Source organism: Pseudoliparis swirei, chromosome 13 (assembly GCF_029220125.1).
Source record: "Pseudoliparis swirei isolate HS2019 ecotype Mariana Trench chromosome 13, NWPU_hadal_v1, whole genome shotgun sequence".
In the NCBI taxonomy this organism is placed as follows: domain Eukaryota; kingdom Metazoa; phylum Chordata; class Actinopteri; order Perciformes; family Liparidae; genus Pseudoliparis; species Pseudoliparis swirei.
Genome location: NC_079400.1, coordinates 17,538,637 through 17,562,965, shown reverse-complemented (window position 1 = coordinate 17,562,965; position 24,329 = coordinate 17,538,637). Strand labels below are relative to the sequence as shown.

Genomic DNA, 24,329 nt, shown 5'->3' with positions numbered 1-24,329 from the left:
GTTTGACGCCCCTGCTTTAAGCTCTGTTTTAGGTGTCCACCGAAATAGATATCTGGAAATATCTGGCTCTTTTCTTGCATTATGTTCTCGTTGATGCTGGACAGGTAGTGTGCAGTGTGTTCATCAGTGTGTGTATGTGTTTTTTCCATATGTTCCGCCGCAGCCAAATACAGTGAATGCAATCAATCAGTCCATCCAACCGCTAACCAGCTGAACCCTTTCTGTTGGATGATAATCATAAAACTATAAACAAAGCGACAACCGATACCACCACGGATTTGTAATGAAATAAAATATCAACGTGAAACAACCGCAGATAGATAGTCGACGGGTAGAACAGAAACCACAGGACTGTGCGGCCCTGGACAGATTAAAGTCCTTCCCTGGTCCACAACCCATGTGTACCCCCTTGTGTATGCGTGTTTATCTGCATTGATTGCAGATGTGTGTGGAAGATATATCAGATGTTAAATAATATTGTACAAATGTATGATAGCGACCCATGTTCGACCCGGAGTTAAATCAAAGTGACAGTGGGACACGGTTTCAGCACATATCCCCGCCGCCTATAAACTAAACAGGCAGTTATTGATCTGGACCATCTCCCTTCAGTGGAGGTCCCAGAGGTGGAGAATGCAATATTAATGGATATGGGTGGGAGGGGGGAGGGAGTTGTTGTAGGTGTGTGTGTGTGTGTGAGAGAGAGCATGCATCCACCCTCATAGCTCATGCAGGGCAACTCCATGAACCAGCGTGCGGGTGGCGGGCGTGCAGTTTATGGCGGCCAGGCTCACAGGTCAAGGGGGACTGAAGAGGTCAAAGATGGTCCATTCCCAAAAGGTCTCCAATCACCCCAGTGAATTGATTGCTTACACATCAGGGGGGAGCCACTGTCCTGTGTTGACTTCAAATGTAGACCCTGCAGCCATATGAGCCCCCCCTCCTTAACTGCCCCACCACCAACTTCTGCAACCAGGAAGTGTTAGACCACTCGCTCACGCTCCCAGGAACAGCTGCACCTATTTGGGATTTTTGGCTTTTTTTCTCGTAATTTTCTGTTCAATAAAAGGCTACAGCAAGCTAGCCTGTTAGCTTCTCTCAGCATACAGACTGCAGGGGGGGGGGGGGGGGGGCTGAGGGTAGCAAGTGGCATGTAAACAAACAAGATTGAACCTGTTCATTAGTGAGTGTTCAAGTGTTTTAGGCTGATGTTGTTGCGTTTGGACTCGGGCAAAGCTAGCTGTCTGCTTTAAGCCTTAGCTAAGCTAAGCTAAGCTGGCTGTTGGCTTCATTCAATACAATTGAAATGTTCTATTTCATTGTATAGCCAAAAAAATAAATATCAGTATAAAACATTAAATGTTCTTATGTAGAAACAGAAGCAAATGTCTGTTTTAAAAATCTATTCACTTTGATATTTCGGTAGTTGATGGATTTTGATCCCTTTGGAAAGAGATTTTAAAGTTATTTATTCAGTTTGTTTATTATTATAAATAAGCAAAGTCTAAATATAAAACAACCTAGAGCATTTCCATAGACTGTGAATAAATGTCAGCTTTACTACTGATCATTCCTTCACAAAAATCACAAAACAGTGATTAATTCCTTATTTCTTTTCTAAACATCCAGTTTCTCTTCCGAGGAAGAAAAGAAGATCATCTGCTCGACAGATGATCTTTAGATCTCCGACCGCAGCAACACGGGTTTGTTTGGAATAAATAAAAAAGACTCGTGAACTGAGAGCATCAAAAGCAAAAATGAGCCCCAAACACATTTTTGAATAAAAGTTTTAGTCAGAATTTTCTGCAGGATTTATCATATACAAAAGTCTCACAAAAAAAACATCTGAACAAATAGTTTGTCATATTATAAATTAGGCTTTTAGAAATATAGAGTTGCATGAAAGTACCGTTTGTGGAGGTGAGTGTTGATTAAATGAAGTAGAAAACAATCACAGATTCACGCGTCGTGTGCGGAGAACCTCTCATTGGCTGTGTTGGCGACATAAATAACGGCGAAAGTGTTTTACATTACTACATGTTCATTCACCAGGACCCGGTAGAAAGTATTCTGAATGATTAAGTTATATCTCAACAATACACATATACATTTATTTCCATTGTGCCGTTGTGCATATTTCTAAACCCGTTGCCTCTTTGCGTTGTTGTTCTTCCCGCGTCCACGATGGTCCGATAAGTCGTTCGGTTTATCGTAACTTTTGCCAAACTGTCGAGCCTCGTTACTCTTTTGTGCCATTTTGGTTTAACTTCAGGCACATCTCTTTGCAGCGTTGCCCGTCTTTTTCTGGAGTTATTTTCAAAAAACATAAAAAAGCTTTTTAAGTGTTTTGGACATCGAATGACAGCTCAGCGTTCTCCTGGCCAAGTCCTCTGGTTTACCCTTGTCACAATGCAGCAGAAAATCAGCCCTTCTCAAAAGAGTTCCGTTAGCTGCTCACGAACTTTGATGCCGCGGCGGCGTCTGTAAATCTGGAGGAAAGAAGGAGTTTTCATAGCTTAAGAAAAGCAGGAAAGGTATCCCCGTCTGGTTTTGGTCGCTGGCTGACCGAGAAAGCCGGGGACAGTTTTTTAAAGAGCTTTGGCCAGTAGCCGCTCAATCCCAGCCAAAATTGTGGCCGGTCATTTGGTAAAACTTGAGATTGAAGGGTCTGTAGAAGTCTCTGAGCCGATGCAGGACGTCAGAGGGGATCTGGGGGTGGGGCCTGCCCTTCGACTTCCCCAGGCACCGCGGCCTGCTGCTCCCCTCCGGCTTCTTCAGGCAGGGGAAACCTTTGGTCTGGTTGAAGTAGAAGTGCTTGTCCGTCACCACACGTTTGAGCCCCAGGAAGTCCTGAACCCGGCCCATCTCGCCCGCCGGGTCCGTCACCAGGCGCTCGCCGCTGACGAAGAGGAGGCGCGACAGCGGGAAGAAGCGCAGCCAGTTCTCCAGGTGCTTGGCGTAGATGCCGATGCGCACGGCGCTCCAGGATGTGTCGATGAGGCCCGCGGTGGCATTGCGGAAGGCCAGGTTCTGGAAGGAAGGGAGCCCGGGAGATTTGGACAGAGTCTGGGTGTAGTCGGACACGGCCCGGGTCACGGGGTCACGCACCACCACGATGAGTTTGGTGTGGCGGCTTATGGAGAAGACGCGGCGAGGGGCCTCCTTAGTGATGAAGTAACTGGGGGTTTTCTCCATGGTGATCTGACCCTCCAGGGTACGAGGCATCAGGTTCCTGCACGACGGAGAAAAGAAGAAAAACTATTTTGACTACTATACTTGAGAAAATGCCAACATACATCTTATATATATATATATATATATAATTTTGATATATATATAAGGGAATGTGATAATTTTGATATATATATATATAAAAATTATTACATTCCCTTGATTTTCTCATTATTCAAAGCCATTAAAAAAAATTCTGGTTTGGAATTAGTGGGTTAAATCTGTGATTAGAGGAAGATAAACATGACATTAGCTGTGCCGGCATTGATGGAGTGGCCGTGTCAGCTCAGAGTAAGAGGGAGTCTGTAAGCGGCTACTGTAGGAAAACCGCAAGGCTATAATAACCTCAGGAAAGTCATTTCCTCTCCTCCGCTGCCTCCTCCTGTACAGGCCGGGCTCTCCCTCCACGGGCCTTGAAGATATGAGAGCGTCCCACAAAACTCAAATAATAGCCACATTACTGTCATACCACTGGTATTTGTAGCCTTACAGCAGGGTTTTAAAAAGGTAGGTACTCTCAATTGTTCTTCACTTTGAATACAGACAGTGTTGGACAAGCTGTAGTTACATGATTCTCTCAACCCCAATATTCTGTATTTATATATATATATATATATATCACATTTTGTTTCAGCATTATTGACTTCCACGTCTCATCAATATATTTGGTGGAGGATGAGTACCAAAGTTTATGAAAATAAGACCCCAAGTTGTAATACACTGGGATGATCCTTTTTAATGTCTTCATTATTTTGGCTGCAGTAATGCTTATAGATAAAAAAAATAAAATAAGAGGCAAAAGTCCGTAGGGCTATGACCTTATGGTGGCCATGTGTTTGCATTCAATCCTGGTTGTTGCATTTGGCCCTCAGATTGTTATTAGAATCGGTGGTTAGAGGTATTCTAGTCACACTTTGGCACTTAGAGGACTGGGCTGCCCTCTTCCTCTTGATCTGTACTCCTACTTAGATGACTCAGAGGCTGAGAAGACGTAGTAGTGCCTTAAAAGAAAACCTCAACAAATCCTGACCAGAAGCCTGCCTTTTGACTGAGAGTCATTATAACGTGCCAGAGCAGATTGTATATTAAAACGAGGGAAATGGGAGGGGAAAGAAAAACACATTTGTCTCGTGCCCTTTATTTCATTCGAACGCTACCGTAACGTCTAATGACCTCCGTTGAGAAAAAAGGAAGAAAAAAAAAATTCTATCCTGCCAATTTTCCTGTTGAATTCAAAGAGGAGATCAAAAAAGAAAATACAAATCTCAGTTTGTGTTCTATACATTAAAGCAATGAGGAATGCTAGGGTTGCATCTGCGCCCCACGCTCTCCCTCCTCCCAGGCAGCCATGCGGTGACGGTCGGGTTGGAGTCTCTTCGCGGTTCGTCTGTGAATGAAGAGCTTAGGGGGCCTCGGAGCTCTGGTGTGTGGCGATGGAGTCGACTTCTTTCCCTCTCTCTCTGATCCAACACACATAATCAGCCCCGAGTCTCCGATGCAATGTCCCGCTGGCATAAAACCGTGATGGGTATCACAACAGATACACACAACTTATGGTATTCATAAGAAACCCCAGAGATGCGTCACAGGGCTTTGGCCAAAACACAAGAAAGAAATATAGCAAATACCAAAAGGGAGACGAGTTTTGGGGGAAAACAATTCAGTTTCTATGGCTAGCCCCAACATCGGGATGTATTATGATGAGCATATGAGGCCAAAGCACAAGCTGAAACCTCTCGCTGTGAAGCCAAGTTTCTGAGGGGTGTTTCTGGTCACCACATGATGTGAGTTTCATGAATCTACATCTAATTTTCCATACGCATCCAAAGCCATTTTCACATCAAAATGTACCCTTTTGATACGGTCTTTTATTTGTCATTCATCTGTAAGGTTATTTTGCATGATGGTCTGGTTCATCTCGCTTGTCCTGTGATTCCTGACTGACTCCAAACAACCTGTATTTTTCACTTTATCGAAAGAAACGCGAAGAAAAACACACAGAACAACAACATGAGCACAGATATGCAAGATATCTTCTATATTTACGTTTTTTTCTTCTTCTTCTGTGGTTACAGGCAGAGACATAAAAAAAGCCAACCGATCTGAAAGCAGAAATAAGTGAGGCGCTCGTGTGTTTGATGACTAAATGGACGTTTGATTTCATCCAATCGCTCGAATGGAAGCTGCTGCCGATCCATTCGAGGCCGAGTGGGGCTCGACATCGACATCGTGTTTACATCCTGAACCACTGGGCCTGTAATCACAGAGCAGCCCGGCGACAACAGAAAGCCCGGGAGGAGGCCACCGTATGGGGGAGGAGGGATGAAACGGACGGTTATGGAGAGGAAGAAGAAGAGAAAAGGAAAAGCCCGGGCAAGAATAAAAGGAAAGAGGGGAAAGAGGGAAAAGCACAGATGAAGAGAATGACGCAATCCTCTCATTAACCTGACATTTCTTCGATGTAATCATCGTGTTTATTCTTTAAAAGAAATAATCTTATACGAGCCGCCGTTAGCGATCTGATGTTTTCATCATACCGTTAGCATCTGTGGCAGGAATGCATTCGGCTCGGAAAGAGCGCAGATATACGCACATCTGCACTCTTACCAAATGTGTCTGGACCCCTTTCACATGCTCGCATTTAGCGGTTGCTCTTTGTGGGTGGGCCGAGCTTTATTAGGGCTTGTTGAAAGCCCGGCAGGCTCACGGGCTACTGGTTTACGACCAGAATACGTGGATAGACGAGCGAGCCGTGTGTACCGACCTGCGTCAGCCTCTCAACACAGCGTTCTTCATGCGCAGACAGACCGTTTGAAAAGCTTTTTTTCCATTCTTGCCTCCTAAGCCCAGTTTAGAACTAGATATCTTTTGACATTTTTACTCCAAAAAAAGATGCCAAAGATATATGTAACATTTCCAAAACGCTATGCAGAATTTGCAGTATAATACAGGCCAAACCGCACTCATGGTAAACTGCCACAGAGAGACAGCGGTGGGATTAGGCGCAGCTAACCTTAGCCACAACTAGCCTTAGCCGCAGTTAATTTAGCCGCAGCTAGCCTTAGCCCGAGCTACCTTAGCCGCAGCTAGCCTTACCCGCAGGTAGCCTTAGCCCGAGCTACCTTAGCCGCAGCTAGCCTTACCCGCAGGTAGCCTTAGCCCGAGCTACCTTAGCCGCAGCTAGCCTTAGCCCGAGCTACCTTAGCCGCAGCTAGCCTTACCCGCAGGTAGCCTTAGCCCGAGCTACCTTAGCCACAGCTAGCCTTAGTCGCAGCTACCTTAGCCGCAGCTGGACGCAGCTGCAGATAGCCGCAGCTAAAGGTATGTTTGTTTTCTTAGCCTATAACTAGCTGTTTCCTTATTTGTAAAAAATATCAACTTGAAGAACTAACATCTCGGTATATATAAAATGATGCAGTCACTAAATCTAATAAAATGAGAACTGAACATTTTTTATTTTTTTTGCCATGCAGACAAAGTTCTTTATTAAATGCAAGTGAGCTGAATTATTGGACATGTAGGCCAAAGTGTTTATTGAGAGTTCAAACATCATTTTTACTTTTTTAAATGTGTCCCACCGACGTGAAAGCGCAATACGAAATCGAGGAAGGAACACCTTTAATAACCTTTAAATCACAATAAATAAAAATACATATGCTGTATAATTAACGGTGGACTGACATATATAATAGAACAACAGAGCTACTGATTACCTGATCACTGAAAGAGGACATTAGGTGTGTATTTTCAACCCTGCATCCCCTGAAGACTGTTGCCAAAGGCAGAGTGCAATATTTGTATTATTTAGGTGTTGATGTACTGTATGGTCGAGTCAAACATTTTGGGGGGGGGGTTGGGGAATTGATCTAAAAGGGCAGACAAAAGGGCATTACAACTATCTCAGCTACGCAGCCTCAAAACCTATTTTTCTGAGTTATTGTTCTACTTATAATGGCTTGAAAGGGCTTTAAGTACTACTCAAATGTGAGTTTATTTTACTTCCAAATTAAAAAAGACACCTGCAGGTATTGCCAACACGGCGGCTTGTCAAGTGGTAAGCACACACTCCAGTCACTGTCATGTGTACAGCTTGTACACCACACATCTCTCTCTCTCTCTTTCTGCCCTTTCGACTAAGACACTCACTCACACACACGTACACACATAGATCCACATCTGGGAGTAATAAAGTCCTCAGTGTGTGTGTGTGTGTGTGTGTAGCGGAGATGAGGGAAGTGTTTCTGGGTTCGGAAGTTTTCCTCTGGTGCCGGGGGTTTCGGAGCTCCGAAAAGCTGTGATCCATACGGCTCCGCTGGGCCCGAGGCCAGACCCCCGGACCCTCCTAATCCCCACCAGCCTGAACTGCGCGGAAATGGACTCTTCCACCCTGAAGGTCAGACGCAGATGGTTGTGATTCAGAGGGCGAGACCACCGGGGGTTCATGTAATGCAACATGTTCATCATGTGCAGATTTCTCTCTCTGGTACACGCGATGTTACCCCGTCTTCTCCTTCATCCATCCCTCCGTTTATCCTCCACTCCCCCCACCCCATCTCCCTCTTACAACATCAAGGAGAGGCCTCTCCTGTGTCCTTCGAAGTGAGATTGTTATGAATACATTTGACATGTGTGAAGGAATTTTAAAAACCCATCGACATCCTCAAACCCCACGACCGAGGGACAGATGAAGACAGATACCGTCTGCGCGTGTTCAATGATCTGTAAAAAGCTGCTGCGTGGAGGGAGGTTTGTCATTACTCACGGCAAATACAGGGCGAGGAGCTTCTGTGGGCTGATTAGAAGTCAGAGAGGACTGGAAGCAACTCGATAAAAGGGGAAGTAAAGTAGTACTTCACTGTGTGTGCGTGTGTGTTGGAGTTGTGCCATTACATTATGATGCTTCTGGCCAAAATAGAGCCAGTAGATTCATTGCCACGTAAAAATAGATGTTCTCATTTTGTTTTAGGTATTCTGATTGTGAGGCTGCCAAAATGCAGAAGTAATTAATAATAAGTATGGATCTGGGTTTCATTGCAGGTTTTTTTTGTGTCGAAAGTTTCAGAGGATGTTCTTGCAAAGTAGAAAATGCAGGTGAACACAGTCTGTTAACAGCATTAAATAAAAAAAATGAAAATAATAAATCTAATTCTAAGGCATTCTTCATTCAAGAATCTCAGCGTGCCATTATTTATTATGAAATCAGATTTTTTTTTAAACCTTTTAAATACCATGAATAATGCAATGTATTACGTTTTTATATATAAATAAAGCTTACAATTCTGTATTAAGTATATGAAATGATTGACATATATGTGCCTCATTTATTCGAAGTACTACCAAGTTCTGTATAACAATATTTCCTAGAAATTACAAAAAAGTATATGTATGTGGCCTGGATGTATATCTAATGCTACGGTCTCGAGCAGGCTAGTACCAAGACCTGCAGATACACTGAATATTGGCACACGGTATCATCCGTCAGCCCCTGATACAATATCAGCTATTACATGAACCCAAATCGCCCACACCTCGTGTTACTGTATCTCACTCCTGCACGTGTGTGGCGGACCATTACACCCTGCGAAGGTCACCGTCTGGCTGAAGCACCAGGGTGGCGAGGAGCATTCTCACCCAGGAGGTTTCACATCGACGGGGTAGGTCGGTAGGAAAGGAGCTGAAGAATGTGTCTGGCTGAGGGGAAAAATCGAGGCGTAACAGTTAACGGAGACATCAGAGGGTCTGCAGAGAGCGGTGAGTGAGTGAGAAGTGGTCGGTCAGAGTTTCCTCTGAGAAACCAGGGCGGCCCTAATGACAGAGGAGGATCTGTGTGTGTGTGTGTTTTTATTTGTGGTGCTAATTCTACACCATTCTAACACTCAGCATTGGCTGACATCCTGTTTGAATAATCTGCCAACTCATGTAACACATTCACAATTTGTCTCGTTGGGCAATTTGCTTATTCTTGGCAGAGATGAAGAGTTGTTTGTCATAAATTGATTTTTTTTATTAATTCATTTGAATTGATGGTTCCAGAAGATGTTTTAAATATATACGATGTTTCCCATCACCCCGGCCCTAGTTAGACGAGAAAATTAACACCACTCTCATGTGTGACTGTACGTTAGATACGTCGGCTAGTCGTTCCTACCCGTTTCTACCCGTTTCCAGTCTTTATGCTAAGCTACGCTAACTGGCGGCGGCCTTATATTTACCGTAGACACTTCAAAGTGGGCTCAAGCCTCTCATCTAACTCTCGGCATGGACAGGAATACACTAAATATAAATTATGATGAAGTCATCTCCGGGAAAAAAATATCACACAGCGATGACTAACAAGTACCAAAGTGACCACCGCAAGAAGAAAAAGAAGAGAAAATGAAGAACAGGAAGAGGGGATGCAGTGATATTATCTTTCTGATAGCGGAACAACCTGTAATGTTGGAACATAGAAATAAGCCATGTGTGTGCACTTATTGCCCCCCCCCTCGACTTATCAAGTGGGAAAATCTGCAGCCGTGTTCCTGCCGGGGCCCTCGGTGGACCTACTTGTGTGGCTTTATCACCGAGATGCCGGGGGGGCCGGGGGGGGCCCCCACCCTGCCTTCATCCGATCCCATGAACACAGGATGGGCAGACAGAACGTTTAAACGCGGATCCCCGTGATGGCACGATGGTCCGCTCCAGAGTGACGTAACTGGGCTGCTAATACGATGAATGTATGTGGATGGACTGGTCCATTAATGAAACGTAAAATTCTTCCGGAAGAAGTCTTTTCAATGAATAATCATGTTTATCATCACATTAAAGCTGAAGCTAAAGTAACTCTATTAGTCGAATTATTTGGATCATAGACTTATTGTTGGAATTTGAATATATTAACGGCTTTTTTTCTCGATGAATTATTTAATAAGATATCACAAAGTATTATAAGACCTTCTGAAAAAAACTACTGACACCCCTCGTAAACATGATTAAAGAAGCTCTAGAAAACAAAAAATTACCAGACTCATTGGAAATTGCAACACTCGTATTACTTCCGAAACCGGGTAAGGACAAACAGAAATGTGACTCATACAGACCCCTCAGCCTCTTAAATGCAGATTATAAGATACTATCCAAACTAATTGCCCTCAGACTGGAAGATGTTATACCAAAGATAATACACGCTGACCAAACAGGCTTCGTCAAAAACAGGTACGGAGCTGATAATGTGCGGCGACTGCTCCACATTCTGAACACCGCTCAAAAAAATAAAAATCCTATGCTAATAATATCTATGGATGCAAACAAAGCATTTGATAGGATTGAACCAAGCTTTCTTTTTCGGACTCTAGAGGCTATGGGTTTTGGAGAGAAATTCACTCGGTATGTTAAAACACTTTTCAATGCCCCTAAAGCTAATATTTTAACAAATGACGTCTTGTCTAACACTTTCTCACTAACCAGAGGCTGCAGGCAAGGCTGTCCAAGCTCCCCGCTGCTCTTTGCACTTGCAATTGAGCCATTAGCCATCGCCATCCGCTCCAACGCCTCCATAGCCGGAATTAAATTTGGTACAAGTGAACATAAACTTTCTCTTTATGCAGATGATCTCCTATTATATATAACCGAGCCACACACATCAGTCCCCCCTCTATTGAATTGCCTCAAAGAATATAGTGCAGTTTCGGGGTATAAATTAAATTACACTAAAAGTGAGATTCTACCACTAAATATACAGGACAACAATATTAGAGCTCTCACTGACCCATTGAGATGGTGCAAAATTGGTTTCAAATATTTGGGTATACAAATTGGCAAATCGGATGAACATATATTTAAATATAACTATATAAAATTATTGGAACAAACCAAACTTAATCTTCAAAGATGGATGGATCTCCCTCTGTCTCTCATAGGCAGAATTAATACTATTAAAATGAACGTTTTACCTAAGTTTATTTACCTATTTCAATGTCTCTCTGTAAATGTTCCAAAGAGTTTCTTCAAAGAGCTTAACAAAACTATAACCCCCTTTTTATGGCAAATGAAAAAACCCCGGGTTAAACTCATCTCTCTGCAGGCTCCATATTCAAGGGGAGGGCTTAACCTACCACATTTTAGAAATTATTATCTTGCCTCTCAGTACCGACCAATCTGGATCTGGCTGCATGCAGAGAACAGTGAAGTTAGATGGGTCTCAATAGAACAACATGTGATGAAGTCTATGCCTTTAAAGGACGTACCATTCATAGGTAAAAAATTTTTTAGCCACACTCACAAACAATTCAATAATACTGAACACATTTGCTGCTTGGCAGGAATCTCACTCACTCCTGGATATAAATATTTCTTTTCTTCGAAGGGCACCGCTGTGGGGTAATCCCAACCTCTCATACCACATAGAGGATTCAGTGTTGCGGGGATGGAGGGATAGAGGAATTAAAACAGCTGCTGACTTATACATTAATGATACATTTGCTAGCCTCCAACAACTAAATGATAAATTCAACCTTCCCAAACATAGTTTCTTCAAATTCTTACAAATTAGAGACTGGGTTAAGGAGAAATCTAAAGAAATATTCCCAGATATCCCGAAAGAAACTCCCCTTGAAACCCACCTATGTAACAAACTATGCAGATCAACAAAAGGAATAATATCTTCAATATACGGTATCATCAACGGAAAGTCACCTGTTTATGATAAAACATCTACAAAAGGGAAATGGGAAACAGACCTAGGATGTGTCTACGAGGAGGCAGACTGGCATCACCTATTGGAACAGGCACAGACGGTATTAATCTCCACAAAACACAGACAGATTCAATTTAATATATTCCATAGGACATACTACACCCCTTACAGGTTACATAACATGGACAGCAACATTTTCCCCAGATGTCAGAGATGTAAAGTGACAAACGGTGATCTTCTACACATGCTCTGGAGTTGCCCATTGATAGAAGAACTTTGGAAACGCGTCACTGAATTAACCTCAAGGATAATAGGAATTCAAATTGAACAGGACCCAAAGATATGGATTCTGGGGGACACAAGCTCTATCAATGCAAACTACCATAATAAATACTTTATCTTACTTGTAGTACTGCAGTGAAAAATGTATTCTGATTAACTGGAAATCTGAAAATCACCATCAATAAGACACTGGATTAATGAGCTTGTGTCCTACTGCACACCTGAAAAGATATTATATAATGTGAGAGGAAGCAGGCAACCTTTGGAAAAATCTGGGGCCCTTCATAGATATTCTGCCATCTCTGGACTCGGCTGATCGTGGTGGTGTGAGACCGGCGTCAAACTAAGCCCGCTGCAGGTTATTTATTTTTTATTTTGGTTTTATTTTGTTGTGAGTGCTGTATTGGTTTATGTAGATACAAATGTGTACGGATGGGTGTAGGTAAACTGTGTAGAGACTGTGTAGATGTATAAATGAAAGGAAACTGAGAGCCATACAAGGGGAGGGGTGGGATGGGGAAAAAGTTTTGTGTAATGTTTTTGTTTTGTTTGGTCTTATTTTTAATTTTTATTTTTCATCTTATGTTAAAAAAAAAAACATCATCCTTGTGTGGTGATTTCCACAGGATTATACATTTGTGTATTTTCTTTTGTAGAGTAGTGTTTTCAGCATAACAAACTGTAGGTGCTATTCCACTGCGGATGTTCTGTGGGGCAACATTTTTGTTAATAAAAAAAAAATCTTAAAAAAAAAAAAGATATCACAAAGATATGTGTATATTGTTACAGCCTTGCAGCGCATGTTTTAAGAATAATTTTACTCAATCATATTTATCAGCTGACTGCACCATTTTCTTCTTATATTTGGACACGTGCAATTAATTTGAAATATTTTGTCACATCTCCATTCGAATATTCTGAAATATGTATTTTGCAAGGACATTATTCCCAAACTGGCGGGCCAACAAACTGTAGTTCATCAAATGACCACTTGGAGGAGAGTTCCAGATGGGAGTCAATCCCCCAGAGACCACCATGTTCACAGCAGAAATAAACATGTTTACAGGGGATGATATTTTACATCATTCACCTCTTATATCAAGGCTTAGAGTTATGTATAATTGTGCGGTTAATTGTGTGATGATGGAGGATCTCTGTGCTGAAGGGGCAGGAGGATACCAGGAACCGCAATGTCCGTAATGTCCCTGAAACATGGCTAAACCCTGGATTCCTGGTGCATTTTAACCAAGATGTTTACTTTTAAAGAATCTATAGACTAGAAAAAAAGAAGGAGGAGTTCTGTGCTTTATGTTGGATCACTGGCGTTGTAACTTTACAGTGTGAAATTCCACGTGACAAATAAATGATGAATTGATTCGAATGAAGAAGTCATGAGGGCCATTTTTTTTTTCTGTGAGTGAAATTCTAACATACGTCTTGCTCTATGTTAGCAGCAACCGGCAAAACCCGGTGCAACAAGGCCGCCGGGTTACCCATAGACATGATGCTGTTCACTGTGGTTATTCCACGTGTTCCAAAATACATTGCAAATATTTCCATATATGCAAATCATTAAACATATTACATACTCACTGATATATATCGCTCAGTTAAAGATTAAACACGAGTCAAAACGTCCATACTTTAACGTTTATTATTCCATATGAGCACAGGCGACAGACAATGAGCCAGCTCATCTAAATGACACACACACACACACACACACACCTCAGAATCACTGTAATCGACTCAATATGGACGTTATTGCTCGCCTGGCAGCTCCCCGGCTCCCGAACACTCGATCCCGTACGATGCTAATAAGCCACTTCCGAGCGGCTCCGGCCCGCCGCCCCTCGTGGTTTCTCAGCTCATTGTTAGCGGCGTCTCGGGCTGAAACACCGGAAACCGCCGCTGGCAGAGGAACAGGGTCCTTCAACTGGAAACGGGCCGCTCAGCGGTCGGCTATTAGTGTCACCTATTCGGCTCGCCGGGCGGAGTTTGGATGGACATGAAGCGACGTGTGGCCAGGGCCGGTTTCCATATTCCCTCCAATCACGACGTCTCGTTTTTGGCTCTCTCTGCCAGAGCATCGGGTATAATTAATCTCATTTCCTCCGGCACACGGACATCGCAGACTATTAACCGGTCCGAGTCGGTTACGTCAAAACGACGGGAGTTGGTTTTTTTTCTCCGAGGACGTTTTAGCAGCGGAACAAAGAAAGGTGTGTTTTCTCCGGGTGGCTGCAGGTTCTCACGACCCCTCCCCCACACACAGGCAGTCAGACATTAAACAGAGAGAGACACAACGTGAGAGGTCTACACACACACACACACACACACACACACACACACACACACACACACACACACAGTCAATAATTACCTGCCTCTGCAGACGGCCCAGTGATGCTGAACTGATGCGTTTGAGTGTCAGCAGTAACTTTACGGGTGTAACTGTCAGCATCTCTTTGGACGACTAGAATAATGGATATTTTATTTACTTATTTTATTTTATTCATGTACGTTCTACATCAAACTCACTCTTCACAATATTATCTTTAAAATAAAGGGATTGACATTTTATTGTTTTCAGATCCGATCTTTAACGTATAACAGTTAGATAAAAAGAGCCAGCTGAGAGTTAAAGAGCGCCGCCCTGAACGAGCATCTTGAACACATCACACTGAAACCAGTGATTGACGAGTTGATTCCACTTTGGAAACAAATATCTTGGTAATTGAAATTGAACGACGATGCCAAACTCCTCAGTTTTGAGAACTTTAGGCTTTTATTTTGTGTGTTACATCCTTTTAAACTAGACGTCTTGGGCTTTTGGATTATTGGTTGAACACAACAAGCGAGCAATAACCTCACATTGGGCATGTTTCACTATTTTAAAAACATCTTAGAAAACCATGAACAATGAACAAAATGAACCAGAAACATAATTCTAACCATGATGTTTTAATTAGGCGATGATGTCACTATTTAAACCTCCTTAGTGATGGTGTTGGGTTGATGTGAGAAGCAGAAGCTTTTTAAATGCATCTTAAATTAACATTACACCAGCAGACTGGTGTAATGTTAATTTAATATCCACAGTCCTGGTTCTGCCCCAGTAAATGGAAGATAATATAAAGTTACAAACGTACTTACTCACATTAATTTTCCTCTCCTGAAACTGTCTCTGCTGAGCTCCAGAGATACCCCATATGGGCCAGTGTGGACAGGAGGACTGATTCCTCTTTAGAATATATATATTATGAGCATGTGAGTATTGATTTAAGATGCACTGGAAAATATAGGAAAATATATGACGTATCCTTCAAGTCCTCTTGTGTCGTTTCATCACGTTTTATTATGGTCCCACTTCATATTGGTGTATATGAGTAAGTGCTTATTTAAAATGTCTCTCTGGTGATGACGGGAAGCAACGAGAAAGAGAAAAAAAGAGAGGAAATAAAAGCAAAATGACGTAGAGAGGAGAAGGCGGAGGGAGCGGAAAGATTATTATGTCGTCGCGCTCCATTTCACATGTTGGCGTGTCCGTCATGTGATGTCTGTTCCACGAGTAAGAGCAGACTTCTGATGAGCGAGTAAACGCAGCGGCGTGTTACTTAATATCGGCGTTTAAGACCCAGACCGATGAATTAAAATCAGTCACGGTGGTGAATTTGTGTCTGTGATTGAAGCGGTGTGAGGTTCATTCCATTATGATTTAAAGAGAGAGAGAGAGAGAGGCATGCTGGGAGTCTATAGGTCGTCCAATGACGAGCTGTCAAAATATCGAGGGATACTGAGTTCTGATTTTTTTTCTTCACAAGTATAAATCCATACCTGTCCCACACCGATTCATCATGTCACGTTTGATTATACCAGTATACTTTTTGTATACCTCATTTACATATTAATTCTGACATGTACATGTAAAGTAGCAGCACGTGTCACCTCAGGTTTATTAGCCCCGACAGCGTCGCTCATGTTTATGCATCAACCGACTGCTTTTTCTTTTTCCTCCTTCTGCTGACGCGGCTTCGTGTTTGGCACAAAGAACTTCTTTCTTCCACGAGATCTGTGCGTTTCCTATTTTTTAACAAATTCTTGCTTGAACGCCACTCTTTTCCGCCTCCCAAAAAAGAAACACCCTCTTCGGTAGGAAGGTATGTGTGGCAAATTTCTGCTCTCAAATTCAAAACTTTTGCTCTCAAAATTTAAAAAAATGCTCTCAAAATTAAAAATGTGCACTCAAAAAGAAATAGTTTGCTCAGATCGGATATTTTTGTTTCGAGCACAGCAATTTTTTTGGGATCGAGAGCAACAAAAAATTTCTGAGCAGATGTTTTTTCCAGAGCGTTTTTTTTCGAAAGTAAATTTTATTTTTTAGAGTGAATTTTTTTTGGAGTGAATTCTGTTTGTTTTAAGTGAATTTTTTTTTAAGATACCTGACTTTTTTTTGAGAAAGCAAATTTATTTTGGGCATTTTTTTTTATCTGAGAGTTAATTTTTATATTTTAGAGAGCGTTTTTTTTCTTCTGAGAGCAGATAGCTTTTGGAGAGCGATTTTTTTTACGTGAGCAAGCTTCTTCTTTTTTTGGAGCCCATTTTTTCATTTTGAGAGCAAAGGTTTTTAACTTGTGAGCAGAAATTTGCTCTGAAAACTTTTTTCTTTGTTTGTGTAATTAAGACACAAATCTACCTTCATATTTCTGCAACATGCAGCTACCGAGAACGCGATCGGAGAGGAATTCAACCCCGTGAACCGGAGGGCGGGAGTCTGACAGGAAATAAAGCCAGGACATTCCTGTCTAGGTGAATCGTACAACGCTTCCTGAGAGAGAGAGAGAGAGAGAGAGAGGAGACAAATACACCACTCGATAAGGAAAGAGATTTAGAGAGCGAGAGATAGAACATGGAGAGGGGGGGGGGGGGGGGGGGCTCGTCCGATGGCTTTGCGTTACGCCGTCTGAGTGACCGGAACGAGCCCAATACATCCACCGACACTCACACCGCGGGGTGTAAATGTCAGCGGTGGGAGAGGCCCGAACCGCTCCTTGTCCACAAGATGGAATATTCAGGAGTCAATTCATTTCTGCTGCAGCGGCGCGATAAAGGCAGGCGGTGAGCGAGGGCGATCAATAGAGAGAGAGAGAGAGAGGAGACCCATTGGAGGAGATCGATATCGGGAGATGACATTTATATCTCCGGGGTATTTATAGCGTATAGAGAAGAAGAAGAAGAAGAAGAAGAAGAAGGTGGAGCGGACGGGACTCGCAGGTTCGTGGCCGAAGCGCCGCGGATGAATCCCTCAAAACACACACACACACACACACACTTTGCACACCACGGCCGTCTAAACCCTCGTCCTCCACCACCACAACCACAGCATCGCTTTCCAGTTGATGCCGAAGCCGAGGCCTTTCCACATTTTTTGGCCCAATGCTTCCTTTAAGGATGTCCCGTGTGTTTTACTTTGGTGGGGGGGGGCAAGGCTTCCTCAAAAGACTCAGACATGAGGAGTCAGAGAATACGTGTTGGAGTGATACTTTCCAGGCCCTGCATGATATTGTTGGCTTGGCGTCTAACACTGGATATACATGCGATCGACCGGGTACTTAAACATGTAATTACACCAAATGAAGACTATTTACAGAAGTACACATGATAGAGGGAAGGACACGGAGGAGGCCATGAGGACAGAAAGGGAGGGAAGGAGTCGTCGAGGCACACGTGTTAAGATGTGTCGCTTTGGTGAAGACAGCCAGGGATGAAATAAAATCATAATTTGTCGTTATATTTTTATTTTTTATATAAGATGAGCTCCTCAATCTGTCCCCATCCTCATGGACGTTCAGGTAGAGACATCTGCCTCATATAAAAGACCCGGGACGAGTGTGTCCCATTGAACTACACCCCCCCTGGGTACAATAAGCTTCCCTTATAGCAGTAACGGTTGAGGTGTGTGTGTGTGTGGGTGTGTGTGTGTGTGTGTGTGTGTGTGTGGGGTGCTTCATGAGGCCTTGTTTATCTACGACTTGTGGCGGGGGCCTAATCCCCCTCAGCCGCTCCGCGCGGCCCTGAGCCGTCCACGCTAATGCCCGACCTGTCACGACGCCGGTCCAATCCACCAGGCGTCGACGCGAGCTGTCGGCGGATTAGGATGGAGAGAGGAGGACGCCTTCAAGAGAGAAAAGAGGAGAGGAAGAGGGGGAAGGAAGAGAAGGGAACACGTCCCGTCTGTGTTCAGAGTACACGGTCAGTTTGCCATCAACAGACGGTCAGAGGAGCTTCGGACTACGAGGGGCGACTGTGGGTCAGTGGTTACAGGTCCGTCATCCAATCAGGGGCTCGGCGGTTCGATCCCCGCCCTGGTCGAAGTGCCCTTGAGCAAGACTCTTCACCCTCAATTTCTCCCTGTAGCTGTGTCCATCTTTTGGATAAAAGCGTCAGCTAAATGAAATGTGATACTCTCGGAGCGTGTGGCTTCAGCTGAAATGTTTGTCGTCAATCAGTCGCGTAAAAAAGAGAAATTGCAAACACGAATATTTAAACGTCGTCCAGTCTACAGAGTCGAACTCAGAGCGAGTAAATCATTGTGCAGAGCGACGCCGGCACGTTCAGCCGAGTGGAAAGAGATATGGTTGCGTGCGTCACGCTGATTTTTCCGCCAGGTTATGCGGACAAAAAGTTAAACTAAATTGACCTTTGACCCCCACACTGACCTCCAATGACGTTTTTTTTTTGGAGAGCGCAGTTTTTTTCCCGAGAGCGCTTCTTTTGGAGGGCAACGTTTTTTTTTGGGAAAGCGAAGATTTTTGGCTGGAGAGCAAATTTTTTTTTTTTGGAGAGCGAAGTTTTTTTTGGAGGGCAACGTTTTTTGGGAGAACGAAGTTTGTTTTTTCCGGGAGCAAAGTTCTTTTTTTGGAGAGCGAATGTTTTTTTGGGGGGGGAGAGCACATTTTTTTTCTCGGAGGACGCAGGTTTCATTTCGAGAGCGGCGGTTTTTTTTGGAGAGCAACGTTTTTTTTACAAGAGTGAAGGAGCGGAGATTGGACCAATGAGATTCTGGCACAGGAAAGATTCTGAAGTTATGACGAAGAAATATTAAATATGATCGAGATACAAGGTCAGAGAATACATTCTTGAGATTGTTTAGTATTCATTTGTCATCTATATTATATCATACAGCTGATATTATACGATGTCATACAGCTGATATTATATGATGTCTTACAGCTGATATTTCCCACCGATTATGTTGTGGCACACGGGATATTCTCACGTTAACCTCTCAGGAAAGTGATGAAGAGAAGAAGAATGAAAAAGGACACATTTTGTAAACATGTGGTGAAGTGTTTGACTTTGAGTAGCTTCACGCTGACATTGAGGATCATTTGATTTCCCCTAAACTCCATCAATTCACACACATCAGAAACGGCTCCATTGATTAGTCGACCCAGAGAAGATGAATTATTTTGATAATCGGTAAATCGTATTTTTCCAGACACGGTGCCAAACATTCACTGATGTCGGAGACATTTGCTCATCATGATGATGATGAAGATGATGATGATGAAGAAGATCATGATGATGATGATGGGCACTTTTCACATTTTATAGACAACGAAGTTTAAATTCTAGTTTGTTTCCTGTGATTTTGGCGTCTTCTCCTCCGTGAAACCGATAGCAACCAGCTGTTTTACAGACGTTACGACTACTTGAATAAATAGTACGGACGTGAAAATATTCAATACAAATATTCAATGAAACTATTTAATAAACTATTAAATAAGGGATTCAGTTTTACATTAAACGTCCCATATCTCTCACAACTGTATCATCACACATGCAACAGGAAAGCCTTATCCTCCTCTTCCTGAAAACCACACTGAGGAACCAACACACACACACACACACACACACTTTGATCTCCAATGTCACTTAGTGCTGTTCCACCTGAGCCTCACAGGGAACAGATCATTACCCGGCTGTATTGATCTCTCACAGCCTCTCTCTCCCTCTCTCTCTCTCTCTCTCTGTCATCTTCTCTCAAACCCCACTTCTTCTTTTTTCTTCCCGCCACACCTCCAAGGTTCTTTTCTTTCTCTACTCGTCTCTTTATCAAACCATGATCTACTCCCTGGATCCCGCCCCCCCCCCCCTCATTATTCCTCCTGTAATGGTTCCCCCTCTCCCTCCCTCTCCCTCGCCCTCGCCGTCTCTTCTCCTCTCATTTCTGTGCTATCAGATAACAGATATCATTTCCAACCCAAAACACGGAGGTTCCTCTCGCAGCGGATGCTTCAACTTATCAACGAAGACTTAAAAAAATAAAAATAATGGAGGCAATTTGTGACAAAAGAAATATGTCAGTCAATCTTTTTTAAACATTTAAATAAAAAAAATAAAAGGCCTTTTCTTTGCTGATACTCCAACAAACACCTGCCAGAGGGGTCATCCACACTACCACCATCCACAACAACCCTCCCTCCCTCTGGGATGCGGCTGCATGCGCCTGCGGGGGCCCTCGGGGGACCACCAGTGCACACTTAGGGAAGCGGCGTGTCAGCTCAATAAACAGCAATTTATTGGCAGGGGACTGAATACACCGCCATCCTCGGGAGCCCTCAGCAGAGCATCTTATTGGTGCTGAGGGATATTAATGAAGAGGGGAAAGAGAGACTGATCACGCCGCGCATGAGAGGACGCGCCAACCACACGCCTCACGTGCACTAATGAGAGCAGAGTGCATGTGAAACAGCTCTGCTCTCGTTACATCATGCTCGCTCACTGACGTGTCATCATTTAAAGTAACTAGACGACGACACGTGATAAGGCCAACTAAAGCACCGAGGTTGGTTTAAAAAAAGTTATTGATAGATATACGGCATTAAAAAGTGTAGAAAACTCACTTTTAAATTCTTCATACTGGATCATCGATCATTAACGTGTATTTCTTAACACTTCAGTTAGAGGATGAAACAGATTCTAATGAGATTTAACTTAAATGAACTTAACTGAGATACGGAAAACACTTAGATTTATTGATGATAAAACGATATATGCAGGCACACCCATTGAAAAGTCATTATACATCTTTAAGAATCAAGAGAAGAAGAGGGTCTATACTTGCAAAGCATGACCTGATTATACAATGTGTATATAATCCATCAGGAATAAGATAATTACATCGTGGAGTTAAGTCTTTTTAAATCAACGCCTCCAGCTTAATAAACAAAACAAAAAAATAATAATTAAAAGGCTTCTGTGCCATTTTGAAGTAGAAAGGGGAAAGTCTGTCTCCTGTAAAGTGACAGTGAGCAGCTCCAACTTCCAATCAGGCGTCCGCGACTTCTGCCCCTGAACTTTGACCCTCACATTTCCCCCGTTTTGGAGACAGCGGGGAGGGGAGGACCGCGTGAATGTCAGTTCATATACAATTCGTTGTTGTATCATTTGGTACTATCAATATAAATGAAGCCTACCTGTACCAGTCCAGTCCCTTGTCGTAGAAGCGGTCGAAGAAGTGCGGCTCCGAGCCGACGGCCCTCACGTCCGGATGGATGCGCAGGAACTCCAGCAGAGCCCGGGTGCCACCTTTCTTCACCCCGATGATGATGGCCTGCGGGAACTTTTTGCTGCCGAAATTATTGGCTATGGAGATGTTGCTCGACGGCACGTCGCCGCCTCCGCGCGACAGCTGCTCGCGCATGACCCGCGACGCGTTGCACGCCGCGCCGCGCGCCTCGCGTCCATCGTCCACGGGGATTTTGTTTTTCTGAATATTGTTCTGCTGGTCGTACACGGGCCTCGGCAAGGAGTCACAGTATCCGTTGAGGCAGTAAAAGAGGTACGTGAAGAGAATAATCATGGTCAAGAAGACGGACAGCTTGGACTGCACCCGCAGGTGTCCGAAGTTGAACGCAGCTCTCCATTTACTACATCCCATGAGTCGCACTCCGCAGCACGAGGACACAACGCAGGAAACACGCCGCATCAAAAGACGTCATACTTCACTAAAAAGTCACACTCGGCGCTTTTTCAAAAATGTGTGCGTAAACAAAAACAACCGCGACAGCAAGTGGCGCAACACTTGCCCACTCGCGCGTAAAAAAAGCCCCGCATGCTCCTCAGTTTAGCTCGCTCGCGCTTTATACTCTCTCTCTCTCTCTCTCTCTCTCTCTCTCATTCAGCATCAGAGACAAACTTGTAGATGTTTTTTTCCAAGAATTCAAAGTCCCACGGGAGGCTGAGCTGCGTGCCTTCTGTGCGTCAACGTCCCCGCAGCGCTGCGTGCCTTCTGTGCGCTCCCGTGGCTCCTTGGCAGGCAGCGGCGGCGGCGGCTGCATATAGGAAGGAGAAGAAAAAAACACCCTCGACACTCCTTTTCCCGTCTGACTGCCAAATCCACGCCCTGTATATCAAACACACGCCCTTCTTTAACACTCGGGTCGAGCGACACGAGAATAACGTCAATACCCTCCAAGTTGTCAGACAGGGAAAAACTCTCAGTGAACTAAATATGTTTACGGGTTAGCTTGATTGCGTTCAATGATTCGGAAGAGGGTGGGACATATCTGGAACATGATGAAGAGGGGGGGTATTTGTTGTGATGCACTTCCCCCTTTAAAGCATCCCCTGTGTCTGAGCTACCAGGTTGTTTCTTCCCCGACATTCCTGGCTGTGGACGGGCCTCGTGTCCACCTGTTGTCTGCGGGCCCTCCGGACCACACACCCGGATGGAGACATGCCACGACGCACACACGTTAACCTTTACACTGTTGCACGACAGGGGGACAGACAGGTGGCATCAGCTCCCTCTGATTTCATATCGTTACTTTTTTGTTGTTGCAGTGTACATATTTTTAAATGATTAAGAGCAAAACAACAGGCCTAAAAAAAAAACATTCAGGAGAGCTTAGGAAAAAATGTCTTTAGCCATCATATGAGACATTTGCTGAGATGCAGGTTTTTGGAACCATTGAAATCTAGACATTTGCTCCTGAATCCTTGCCAAGGGCACAGATTATATCTTCAGTAATGACGCGGACAGGATGACATTTCCGGATCGTCCCCTCCTGATACCGGTGTGAGGTGTGTTACAGCCGATAGAGAAACTCAAGTCAGCCCTGTTTTATTTCTGCAACCTTTTTTTTCCCTCGAGAACATGCAACCGCCTGCTCCTCTTTTCATTTCATTATATGAACTGCATGTCATCCAAATATTTCCCATAAAATTCCACCTCAAGTGGCTTCAAAGATAATACATAATATATTAAATTGCGTGATGCTGTGTGGCTGCTCGGCTGCATAAATGTGAAACATTAGGGCTCCTTTTTCTTGCCATAATTTCCCCATATTTGCTATTTTTTGCCAATTTAAGGATGAGAAAAATCTAACATAAAAGGTTTTGTGGGTTTGTCGGAATCTCTCTCTGTGTCCCGGCGGACACTTATTACTTTTATCTACCCACGCTTTCTGGACTAAAAGCTGCAGTTCAATTTACTGCATGTTTTCCACGCAGACCGCCAAAGCTCCAGAGTTATAAGAATAAGCTCGCTGCTGCTGGGATAGAAGTGGCCTTACAGCTTAAACTAAATGTACTTACTCTGTAGTTATAATGTATTCATTCAAATTAAATCGTGTCAAAAGCCGTTGATGTCGGGAAGGATTTTAACATGATTTAATTTAAATGAATGTGTGATAAAACTACGATAGTTTATTTGCAATAGTCACAACACACCCCTCTCACTGTGTGATGCTGTCGTGGCTTTTTAGTTAACTTTTATAAAGCTTTTTTCCATAAATATATCAGTTTATGGTAAATATGGAGATGCTAATCATTTGAGGGACTATCCAGAGCATTTAATAAACAGTTATGGAGATGTTAGTACTGGCCTCCGCGCCCTTGAAAGTTGGCTCAATAGTCAACGGATCCTCATACAATATTCATATCGGACATAAAATGTTCATATTCATGTATTTTTTTCAAGAAACGTCCTGCAACGTGTCAATTTCCCCTCGTTTTACATGAAGTGCTTTTTAAATATAAACTTCCATCTACATAGGAAACAACTTTCAACACTTCTAGGTTCGATTTAGGAATAAATTGTGAATTACTTGGCAACAAAACTGCTAGTAAGGTT

General features: G+C 43.4%; 1 protein-coding gene across 1 annotated transcript; it reads right to left on the bottom strand.

Moving 5' to 3' along the window:
- Window positions 1-1,771: 1,771 nt before the first annotated feature.
- Window positions 1,772-22,507, bottom strand: si:dkey-121b10.7 (heparan sulfate glucosamine 3-O-sulfotransferase 6). Its single transcript, XM_056430623.1, has 2 exons — window positions 21,670-22,507; window positions 1,772-3,232 (listed from the first exon to the last, which is right to left on the bottom strand). The coding sequence occupies exons 1-2, from the start codon at window positions 22,179-22,181 to the stop codon at window positions 2,614-2,616; spliced, it is 1,131 nt and encodes a 376-aa protein (XP_056286598.1). The 5' UTR covers window positions 22,182-22,507; the 3' UTR covers window positions 1,772-2,613.
- Between the last annotated feature and the right edge of the window lie 1,822 nt (window positions 22,508-24,329).

Bases quoted from the DNA above. Each gene is read 5' to 3' on its own strand.
- si:dkey-121b10.7 (XM_056430623.1), bottom strand. From the start codon at position 22,181: ATGCGGCGTGTTTCCTGCGTTGTGTCCTCGTGCTGCGGAGTGCGACTC. The intron at 3,233-21,669 runs GTAGGCTTCATT...TCCGTCGTGCAG, and splicing joins AAGGGACTGGACTGGTACAG to GAACCTGATGCCTCGTACCC.